Below are 12,366 nucleotides of genomic sequence, written 5' to 3' on the forward strand. Positions count from 1 at the left end.
TACTATGTGCATCTATCCTTGCCAGTATGGTGGTGTTAACTCATTTTCATCTTATCACTGCATGAAGTTTATTTAGAATATTATTATATTATATCATTCACACACAGCGATTCTCTTGCACCAAAGATTTAATATAGACTATGAAATGAAAATAGAACATGCTTGAGTTGAGCATTTACAGAAAGCTATTGTCTTTTTTTTTTAATTCTATGTATGATGAACCGAGGCACACTGCATGATGACATTGTAGTGACCCATCAGTCGCAAATTATTCTGGCCTAAAGCATACCCTGCTGTATTGTCCTTTTGATTACAGCTGACAAAATGAATGCCCTGTATTGAATAAAATTTCAAACTAGTCGTTGAGATCATAGGCAAATCAAGAATGTTTTTAAAAAGTTAAAGAGAACCAAAGTTTCACAGTGTGACTCTAAAACCTCTAAAACCTACATTCATTTTTATATGCAGTGTATGGGTACACCCCGTTCTGTTGGAATCATTAGTGTATACAGTTAATTTTCCTCAGTCAAGTCTCGTTCATCCTTCTGTTGAAAATCAAACACAGCCCATAGCAACTCAAGGGAATGGATGGATCCCAAACTGCAGGATTAATGTTAGATATCTTGTGCTTACCTGGCTGCAGCCAGATGGTGAACTCATCATTGGCTTCATTAGAAAGACAGACTTTTGTAGTCATATTCTGATGGAGCTTCTGATGACCATTGAGGTGTAATTAACTAAGGGCATTGCTTGGGTAAATGATATTCTCCCCCTGTAAGCCAGACCCTGCGTATTTGTTAAGAAAGTTTGAAGTGCTGCCATTATTCTCAAACAGGCTACATTTTAAAGCCAACCAGATGATCAAAAGCAAATTGAAAGTTGGGACACTGTGTGAAATGTAAATTAAAATAAAAATACAATGACTTGCAAATCTCATAAACCCCTATATCAATTCTTTAACTGATACAATTCATGAAAAATCTGAAGAAAAAAAATCATTTTTAATTTGATTGCAGCAACACATCTCAAAAAAGTTGGGACGGCCAATAAAAGGCTGGGAAAGTAAGTGGAACTAAAGAGGAAGTAGTTAGTAGTAAATAGTTAGGTTCATTTGCAACAGGTCAATAAAGGTTCACTGTGCCACAAATGCAGGTGAAAGTGCTATCATACAAAGGAGCATTATGTGAGCATGATAGAGAAATGTTGCTGTCGTCCATGGCCTAAGCGCCTTAAAAATGGACTGAGGAAAAGTTAAATGTTGTTGTCACACAAATTAAAATTTGAAATTCTTTTTGTAAAACATGGATGGACACTATGTCCTTCGGACTACCCTCCTGAGACCGAGCCTATTCATTTATGTCTGCTGTAATGGACATTTCTTTTTGGTCTATATCTTTTGAATTATTTGAGTTTCCCCACTAAGTCCTGATGTGCTAAATAGTCCCCTATTTAACACATCACGACTGTGGCCTTTCCAATGATATTTCATGTGTTTGGGTGACCTTGTTTGGCTCCAAAAAGAAATCACAAAAAAAGTTAATCTGAAAGATACTTTTTTCCTGAGTTCTCAGGAAGTTATTGGTAAGTGGGCCCAACCAGCTTGTTATCAATGCTGGGTTCAAAAGCCAGTTTGGGGTGATGGTTTGGGGTGCACAAGTGCCTGAGGAGCTCATACCCAGAACATCCGGACAAGCACCATCAATGCTGTACACATCTTTTTTTAGAAGACCTTGCGAGACAATGCCAGACATCATACTGCATCTTTTTTTCCCCAAGTGGTACATTTTGTTTGAACTATTGGTATGTTAAAATGTTCTATTGAATCTATAAGATATGTAGACCATTGCATTATGTTTTTGTTTTTTTAATTTTACACAATATTTACACACCTTTTCAGAAATGGGGTTATAAAAAAGGTTAGCTGTACCAATTAAATAACCTAACAACTGTTAGTATCCAGCGACAACCAGGCAAAGGCTGTGAAGTGACGGTGCTAAGCACTGCACTTCCAGGTGTTTCTTTTACTTTAGCTTCACAGGGTGTTGCTGTCACATTGTCACACCTCCAGTGTGTTTCTTTGAGCTTCCTAAAGCCATTTTGCACTAATAAACATTTCAAAACTGTGAGGAATATGCCCAGTAGTGAGATAAATTATTTTCTTGCACTGTTATTTGATGTAGTATTTTTGTGACTAATGGGTGAAAGTGGAAGAAGAAAAGTTCACATAGAAGGAAATTACAATATTTATGGGAAATACTGCAGAAAGGTCATGTTTTTCAGAAGCCAGCCACTACCCTCACACATCCTGGAATCATCCATGGCATTTCAGCTGCGTACACAACAACGGAGCATGGGAATTATGTAGCAAGTTTTTTGTGTTATAAGCAATGGAAATGCAGCAGTGAACAAGAAGCTAATGGTAGAACCGCTGTCATGTCCAAAGCAAGTTATAGAGAAAAGATAATAATAAATAATGAATTGTTTTCTTTTTGTAGTTCCTTTGTTAGTTAATGGAATGAAACCTCAAAACCACTGACCAACCTCTTTTTAAAAATTTGTATGCCACGACCGCCAGACAAAACAGGGATGGGTCTTTGTTCTGACATCAGCTGGCCAGACCACAAATCCTGAAAGAATGGCCATTGCTCCCACATGGGATCTCTGAGACTGGTGCTTATGCACATCTGTTTTGGTTACTGTCTGCAAATTATTTGTCAAATTTCCCATATACATACACATATTCTCATATTACGTGAATTTTTAGACATATTCCTAGTTTTGTAAATATGCAGAAGTTATAGATAAGGTTAAACACCACAGTCAGTGTGAACTTGTCCTTTTTAGCTCAATGTATGGCTTCAGAAGTGTTTACAGTTGGACTCTTTTATTTGAAACAGAATTTCTTCACATACACTAGTGATATAAATTGCAAAAGACAAGGGCGGATGCTGAGGCTCTTGTATGTGGAAAAAGATATTTGACCACATCTATTATTATGGTGCAAGGTTAAGTACTTGCAAAATGTCTCTGCTAATGTATTCCTGTCTTGGTGAGCTAGGTTCTTGTAATAGATTACAAAATAAATGAGAAAAGGAGATTATTTCAAAGCATGATTGCCAATCAATTTGTGTAATTACAGAAAGTCACGGCGTTGCCCTGCAGTAGAGCCAACACAGCAGTGGGTCCAAAGGGGATGTTAGACAGACTGTAAATCTTGTAAAGGCTTTGGTTCATGAAAGTGTTTGATAGTAAGAAAACTAATTGGAAGACAGTTATGAGAGAGAGAGAGAGAGAGAGAGAGAGAGAGAGAGGGTGAGGATAATAAGAACCAACTCAATGGTCAATGACCAACTGTTAAAATTAAGTGCAGCTACGGTCAGGTCTCTGTCGGCCATGTGCTTTTGTGATGCTCGCAACATAAAACAACTACAGTGGTTTAAACAATGCTTAAACAATGCTCTTCTATTGTGGCTACTATACATGGCTATACAGTATAGCGTGTTGAAAGAGTACATTCACAGAATTCCTGTGACTCAGTATAAATTTGGAATTCAGTTTATTAATCTATCTATTAATTTATTAAAGTGTTATAAGTCTGTCTGGTGTAAAACCAGTATAAACAGCATAGTGTCAATGTTAGGGGATCAACATCAGCCACCATAGCTTGTGAAAGTACTGACATCTTGTTGAATTCAGTTGTGTAAATCCACGAAGAGCAGCAGGTCTGCAGATCACATAAGAAAACCTACTGAAGCTCACTTGCTGAATCCCCCGGTATCTCCTGACTCATTTTACTGTTTAGGTGTTGAGTTAATGTAGACAACAGAAACTAGTTATTTATTTAAATAGCACAAGGTTCTGTTGCCTTTGCACAAAAATAGTTAGTAGAATCATACTTCAAAGAGTAACTTTTTACTTTCTTTGAGTACATTTAACAGCCTGTACTTTTCTCCTTTAACTTGAGTAAAAAACTTGCTTCAGCACTGCAACTATTACTGCAATATTTTTTAACCAGGTATCTACTTAAGTACAAGAAGTCTGTACTTTTGCCACCTCTGGTTCTGTTCTTTTCCTATCCCAGCTTCATCTTCTGTCATCTTAAATCAGTTTGTTTGTATTTTCATTCAGCAGTGTTGTATTTCTCTTCTGAAAAATCCCAAATTGACGTCTTCAAAAGCAAGGCTCTATTATACTGTATTTTGGCACATTTTAAGTTATCATCTCATGAGTGTATTTTAGAGGTCATCATCACCCCAGAATAGATCCTACTGTGTTTCTCAGTGGTGCCATTGTTTTTTAGCTCATCCATGGGCCTACTGACAATAATTGCAGAGTCTATTTGAAGTTGGAGGCACACAGTGACACTATGAAAGACATTTATAGAATAGATTGCTCAGCATCAAGGCTTCGTGTTCCATTTTCTCTCTGTTTACAATAAAATGCCATCCCTGCAGAAGGGCCTGCTGGTGCTTCAAGTCCTTTTGTGTTGGTCTTTTATCTATCTGATTGTGTATAGGTGTGTTGTCTTTTTATGTGCACTTGCGCATCACTGGGTAAACTTCTAGAGTACAGTAGGTATGTGTGTATTTGTTTTTTGGGCAGGAGCCATGTACAAATTAGCATCTAGCGAAGCCATGGAGTTTTATTTCCATGTCTTGCAAGTAGATTGTTTTTTCCTCTGTAAATATGGGACTTTATATTCACTGCTAAATATTTTTACTTATTCTGATGCAATTCAAGTGGGAAAAAGGCATAAATGAAAGAATGATTCAAAATGACAAGGAAAAACTTGCTGCATTGGCATTAATGGGGATTTATCAGCACAAGAATATACAGTCAAAAGAAATTAAACCTTTTTCAATTCCAAGGTTTTACGTATGGTGATATGATAATCGGGGGGGGAAAGAGCCCTTCTGAGCCTTAAGAGCTTCTAAAACACCTCAGGTATAAAATAACACACAACAGTTTCCATCTTTTCTTTACTTATTTACCAAAAGAAAAACAATCTAAGTGCACCCTATGATGCAGTAGCTTTTAGAAGAACCTTTAGCAGCAATAGCATGTAGTCATTTTCTGTGATTTTGTCAATTTCTCACATTTTGGCCCATTCTTCTTTATACCTTTCTTTCAGTTCATTGAGGCTTGTGGGCTTTCATTTTTGCATAGCTCAAGGTTCCACAACAGCATTTCTATGAAGTTGAGGTCTGGACTTTGACCGAGCTACTGCAAGACCTTGATTTGTTTTTCAGTCATTCTGTTGTGGATTTGGTGGTATGCTTGGGATCATTGTCCTGTTACATAACCCAGCCAAGACTTAGCTGTCATACAGATAAGCTCTCATTTGACTGTAGAATAGAATACTTTGGTATAAGAGGAGATCATGGTTGGGTCAATGAACGCAACGTGCTCAGGTTCTGTGGCTGCAAAACACCCCATACTGTGCTTGAAGGCTAGTATGGGGTGTTTTATGTTGCGATGCTGTGTGCATAATGGCTAAAGACATTATTCCAGAAGTCTTGTGGTTTGTTCTGATGCAACTTTGCAAAGCTAAGCCTTGTTCTTTTTAGAGAAAAGAGGATTTCTCATGACAACACTCACAAACAAGCCCTACTTTTTCAGTCTTTTTATAATTGTACTGTCATGGACATTTAATGCTGACTGAGGCCTCTACAGTCTGAGATGTAGCGCTTTGGTTTTTTGCGGTTCCTCTCAACATTTCACAGTCTGACCTTTCGGTGAATTTGAGATTCCTGGAAAGATTGTGGCATTGTGTTATGGCACATCTGAATGCCCCAGGGCAGCAAATTGCCACAATTTCTGCTTTTATGGCACATAGCCTGACTTGAAGTGGACTTGGTGGGACATCCACTCCTAGGAAGTCTGGCAGCTGTCTTGAATGTTTTCTACTTGTGAGTTGTCTTTGCCACTGTGGGAGGATGGAGAAATTGTTTAAATGTCCTTGCAACAGTTCTCAAATTGATGGGCAGCAGCAAATGCTTCTTTAAGATTATTGCTGATGTCTTTCCTCCTCGGCACGGTGTTAACACACACCTGAATGCTTCAGACCAGCAAAGTGCTAAATGTCCGCTTATATAGACGTGTTTGCGTGGGCTGATTGTCAAGTAATCAAGTGCATTTGATTAACAACATCTGACTACTTCTTACCTTCTTCCAATGGAAGCAGTAAGGGTGTACATCGTTTTTCAGACATTGCATTTTAGTTTTTGTTTAATAAGTAATGACACTGCGTAATATGACATATGTTGCTCTTCATTTAAGGTTGCTTTTACCAAATTTTAAGACCTTGTCTGATCAACCAACTTCTGTTATTTGTTTTTAATATTTAAAGCCATATAACTGAAAGAAGGTACAATATATAATCTTTGTACCATGACTGTGCAGTGGTACATTTGCCATCTCAAGAATCATTTGGCTTAAAAAAGCATTACAAGTCTAGTTAATATTCATTTTGAATGAATATACTATATGTTTAAATCTAAAGCTGTGTATTTTATTCGAATGTTTTAATTAAACTCATTCAGAATTACCCAAACAGAAACTTGTCAGTGAGATAACACTTTATATTCAGTAACCTTGTTTAGATACAGAGCACACAGCCTCTCTGAGCATATGCTTATTCACGCGGACTTCCCGCTCACCATCTCCAGACAAATTAATTCCTTGGAGTTGCCTTCAGCTGCAGGTCTGGCCAGAGCACAGCTGTTACAACCAACTGCAGCATTTTAAAAACTCTCTCAGCATTTTTAGTCATTCAGTTTGGCAAACTATCCGGGACGCCTAGATTCACTGTAGATGATAAAGTACCTAATCATCCTTTACCCTCATTAATGAAACACCGAGGAGAATGCAGTTTTTCAAATTTACGCAGAACTATACATTTCTGTCACTGCAGGCAAAATCTATACTAATGATCATATCATTGTTCTTCTCTCCCCTGCCCCAACTTCTGGCTTGTCATGCACTGCTAATATGGACATCCACGCAGGCTCAGGTCAGTGCTATTCATTCTGTACGTATACTCTGCTTTAGCTAATGAAGACAGAATGCATGCCGGATCTGTCCAAGTCACATATACTTCTGACCTTTCTAGCCCTTCGGCCGAGAGAAAGAACAATAGTTTGATTGGTGCGAGTGCAACACGAACAGAAGTAATTTATCCGAAGTGCATTTAGAGGATACATCATCTGCTTTTTAACTGGAGAAATTCACACTGCCAAGATGTCAGGGCTTCATTATATCGTGAACAGTTTTTTAAAGTGTTCTAAAAAGAAATTGAGTCAGATGATATTATTGTATTGTTAATCTTTAAAAAAAATGATTTTAGGAGTCTTTTAAAAGGAATAAAAGAGCCACCTGTTTGTCTTTCGTCTGTAATGAAGTGTGTGTGACAAAAGTTGTACTCGAAAGGTGGAGTGGTTTGCATTGGAACCACATATCAGGAGTGATTGGTTTGAATCCCACGGTCGTCTGGGGCCTGTGTGTGTGGAGTTTACATGTTCTTTCTGTTCCTCTGTGGGTTTCCTATTGGTACTATAGCATCTTCCCACAGTCCAAAGACATACATGTAAAGTTATTGACTGACTCTAAATTAGCCATTGGTGTGAAATCATGTGGGGGGGGGGAATTACAGAACAGAGTGCTGTATGAATGTATATGAATGAGCGATACGCTCTAAAAAGGCGAGGCTGTTCCTATTCTTTGTTGCGCTGCACCTGCTTTAAACTGCAATTTACTCCCTGTGTGAACCTGAACTGAGACGCTCCAGCCCGGGTTGAAAAGTTTGGGATCAGTGATGAATAAATAGTGTAGCAATTGAGGAAAATGGCTTAAAAATCACTCTTTGGGTGATAAAAATTAGCCCTTCAGCTGGTGCTGTGTTTCTGCAGTAGTAGCGGAGCATGTGTGAGAAGAACAGTTGCCAGTTTACCAAGCTAGGGGCATCTGCAGGGACAGATGGGAGATGATGACGTGTGTAATAGGCATCTGTGTGGCCCACAGGGGAGGGAATACTCGAGAATCATTCCCTGTCTCTATCTCAGCACACACACACTCGTGAGCGCACACACCACGGTGACACCCATTACAGCTTGTCATAGCTTTCTCCACAAATTGTCCTCAAGAGTGCACCTTTAACTGTGGCAGACAGTTACATAGATTGAGAGTAAACATGTGTTTACAGGAGCATTGTGCTGGCTGCTCCCTTGGTTCAACAGACATGCCAGATTCAGTGGCTGAGTGGAGAAAAGTGAATAGCCTCAAAAGCGAGCCAATTACATCATCAGCTGAAGGGCCCGTTGCCATGCTCATTGTCGTTTTACGCACCCCATGCTGTTCTCTCCATTTCACGCGCAGGTTTATTTTAGTGTGGAAAAAAGACTTTTCATCTATAGCTGTATATAAAACGTCTTTCAGCACCTCTCTGTAGTACAGCCTTCATTTTCTCTAGCTACTCTGACTGTCCTCACAATTTGTATTATTTTGTCAACTTTTAATTATGTTTAAGCCTCATTTATGCTCTAAAATATAAAGAACATCGACTGGCATAAAACTCAGGCGCAGACTTCAAAACATCTCAAGAATACACAAGTGCTTGATGGTAAAAATAAACAAAACATGAAGGTAAATGCTACCACATGTAAGAAATTAAGCCTGAAAGCTCAAAGCGGTGTGTTTTTCTATCTTTACCAAAGGAAAACCCAGGTGAGATACTGTTTCTGCTACAGAGACACCTCATTAGGTGTGAAAACTAAAAGTGTTCCTACATTTTTGCTATAATTGTAACAACCAACTCTTCCTTTTGTAGCATGCTTGTGTGTGGAGGGCAGGTGGGGTCACTGTGTGTATGAGTTAATTTGTATGCATGTCTAGTTTTTCAGGTCACATGCTTAGTTGCTTTCCTTCTATTGTTTATTATACGTGTCCTTTTCCTCCTGTGTATGTGTGTGTATGTACATACAGGTGTATGAGGCTCTGCCATGCTACAGTGAATGCAGCCAATACGAGTGGAGGGCCGAGCCATGGTCCATTTGTACCATCAACACTGTGGACGACCTGCCTGCCTGTGGGGAGGGAGTCCAAAGCCGCAAGATCAGGTCAGTGAGTAGGTTAGGTTTAGAAGACTGCTTGCCTAGCGTTGCAACAATGGAAAGAGAAGACTGCCAACGATCCTAAATCTGGCACTCTCACTGGCCCCAGCACTCGCAATGCCAAGGGAAAATAAACAGTCAAAAACAATCCACAGCTTCCTAATGAGTGTCGATAGATTTTTGTGCACTGCCTTTTAGTGCTACTTTAAAAAGCCACAGAGAAAAAGAGTGAAGTATTGACATTGCTGTTGGATTAAGCATCGTCGGAGAGAATAGACACTGATTTGGGCAATTGTGTTATTGTGTCCAAAGAAACTGATCTGGACTTGTTCAGTGTGAGTAACAGAAACTAATTTGCGCTAATCAACCACTCAAAAAGAAGAGTTTTTACAATACCTTATGTACATTCTCTTCTTCTGAGAATAGTCAGCAAAATTTTGTTTGTACTTTGTATGTAAGTGTTCTAAATTCCCTTACCTATAATTATTGAATGTTTAAGGTTTGTACATTTATCATATTAGATAAATGTACAATAATGATGTAAAAATATCAGTACTTACTGTAAAATGAATGACCAGGGTAACAGGAATGATCTATTACATGATTAACTGTTACTCCTTTAAAGAATGAAAAAAGACTACTAATAATAGATAATGATGAGCTATTAGAGTTCATTATTGAATAAATTACTTAAAAGTTAGATTATCACTACTTCTATGCGAGTAAAACTAGGTAACAGTCACTGGTTCATCAGTTATCATGAATTCACCCACTTCTGAGAGATACAAATAATGACCTCACACTAGTAAAGACTTGTTTAAGCAGGAGATCCGACTGAAGCCAACCATCCAGCTGGGAATCTTTTCTCTCTGCTGCAGGACAACAATTCCATATCATCTTGACAAACAATATGTTACTCTTCCTGAAATGTAATTAAGCCGTTTTAACGAGGAAAAATCTGTAGTTATATTTCGAGTGAAAACAAACTACCTTGAGAATTTTACCTGACCCAAAAAACATATAAACATGTAATCTAGTGTGAGTCATAAACTCAGAAATGGGTTTTAAAACTCAAAAAAAAGTTGTGCTTCTGGGGCCCTAGAGACTTATTACACAGCTGCATCTGCTGCGCTCATAGGTGTGTAAAGAAAGGAACAACGGGGAATGGGGAAGACAGCACTGTGGAGGATAGTCTGTGTGATCAAGAGGAAATGCCACCGAGAGCCCAGGTCTGCTATCTGGCATGCCCCAATGACTGTGTCATGGCGCCCTGGGGACCTTGGAGCAACTGCCCTGTGGTAAGAAACAGAATTTAGTGGCCGTTTCTGCTGTTATTTGACAAATTGTCAGGGAGTAAGTTGCTTGATTTGTTGTTTTCATCTCAACTGTATCCATAATAACAAATATATATATATATATATATATATATATATATATATATATATATATATATATATATATATATATATGAAGCATTTACAGTATAAGCTGCAGGTAAAAATGGACAAATACCCAGCTGATCAAACAACGTATTTCATTATTGCCTTTTATTATTTCTAAAAAGTAAGGGCAAAAAACATGTATGTGCATTAAGTTCTGCATTTAACTATCAACTATCTGCTGTTAACAGGCTCACAAATGCTTAGATGAGCTTTATGGCCTTCCATAAAATTATTTGTGTCATTAGAAACCAGGTGTTTTTGTAACATGTCACATTACATGTGTTTATCTAACTTCAGTATAGCTTAATATATATAAATATATATTCATATTCACAGTGAAGCACTGTTCTGTACTTGTTCTGTAATATTTTCTGCATAGTTTAAGGTAAAGTGGATAAATTGAACTTTATTAATACGCCTCTGTTCTATAATGAAGGTTAGCCCTCAGGCTGCAACTACGTAACATATGTCCCCGAGTGTTTGTAGCCACAGGCTATTGGTCATATGGCCTCTTAGCTGTGTTATAGGTTTCCTGTCAAACGCAACAGTTCATTGGACTGGAACATTAGAGTCAGAAGAGGTGAAACGAGCTAATTAGTCTGAGTCTACTCTACACATTGATTCATTCAGTGTTTCAGTCTACAGTATTTAGTAGCACTTTAGCATTAAAGGACTGCAGTAATGCTGTAGGTGAAATAATAATGCAAAACACATCAAACTGAGAGCTAATTAAACAGTCCTGTTTTTACAGCTAGGAAAGCTCTGCACATGATGTAGGTGTTTGTTTTTGCATCTGTTGTTTAATCAAATACTGACTCAACTGAAATTTAGCCACTTGAAAGAATATTTCTGGTACGTAATACATAAATATACTGATGCAGAGAAAAAATAGGATAAAATAAAAATGTTAACATACAGTAAGCTTAACATTTTATCTACACAATTGATCTAAATCATTTTAAATCAAATATGTGAGCCTTACATTATCCTGTCCTACATAAAAGTAGTAATAAAGTAAAGAATTGATGAAGCAAGTCTACTCATACACACCGGGGTATGCAGCTGATTTACAGTCTCTGCTGTCAACCTTAAACTGCCACTGCGCTGCAGTTTGGTCAAATATTTTTGTGCTTCTTGAAGTTAATCTCTAAAATTCAACAACTTGAGATGATGATGAAAATAACGCTTGACACTGATTCTGCATCCTCATGCTGTGAAAGGAAAACCTCCTCTGTAAGTGATAATGTTAGATCAAACAGAGATATTTTATGTAAAGTATGCCCATCCACTGTAATTAGCAGAAGCTTTGTACCCTTAGGTTATTTCTGCTCTCTCAGCTGGAATGAAGGTATTGTGCTGCATGTACAGGTATGTGACGAGATGTGTGGGGTACAAAGGCAGCATAGTGATAAACGATAGCATACTAGGTAATAACAGTTTGATGCTTCCCTTTTCTCAGCCTTGTTTTAGTTTAAGTTAGATTAAACGAATACTTTTATGGAACTGTAACTCAAAGTTTATTTTAAAAAGACATAAATTGCAGAGCAGTGGAAATAAGCCCAGATTGGTTTTACTATTATGACCAAGTTGCTACATCATTTTCTCTGCATGGTTTTTAGTAGATTTTGATTACACTTCTTTGAAGGTTTTTAAGGCTCTTTTGAAACTAGGGTTTTATTTCAGCATTACTGGCCAAAGTGGAAATTTTGCTTCTCCAAGGCAATGTTTTGTGCGTCATAAATTATTGGGGGTAAAAAAACAGGGAAACACCTGCCATGAAGCTCCTGGCACACAGTTTCTGTGCTGATGTTAATGCC

The 12,366-nt window shown here is 37.9% G+C and overlaps 1 protein-coding gene across 2 annotated transcripts in view; it reads left to right on the plus strand.

The window, feature by feature from the left end:
• thsd7ba (thrombospondin, type I, domain containing 7Ba) overlaps positions 1 to 12,366 on the plus strand; it is a 143,973-nt gene that overhangs the window by 110,578 nt on the left and 21,029 nt on the right. The window contains exons 15-17 of one of the 2 annotated variants that reach the window (XM_085373691.1): positions 7,007 to 7,012; positions 8,980 to 9,113; positions 10,246 to 10,405. In XM_085373691.1, the coding sequence (XP_085229817.1) occupies positions 7,007 to 7,012; positions 8,980 to 9,113; positions 10,246 to 10,405 (300 nt within the window). The remainder of the gene's footprint in view (positions 1 to 7,006; positions 7,013 to 8,979; positions 9,114 to 10,245; positions 10,406 to 12,366) is intronic. The other variant, XM_085373690.1, reaches the window with a different exon arrangement.

Source organism: Diplotaxodon limnothrissa, linkage group LG16 (assembly GCF_057381915.1).
Source record: "Diplotaxodon limnothrissa isolate DT_005_m linkage group LG16, D_limnothrissa_male_GT1.1, whole genome shotgun sequence".
NCBI lineage: Eukaryota > Metazoa > Chordata > Actinopteri > Cichliformes > Cichlidae > Diplotaxodon > Diplotaxodon limnothrissa.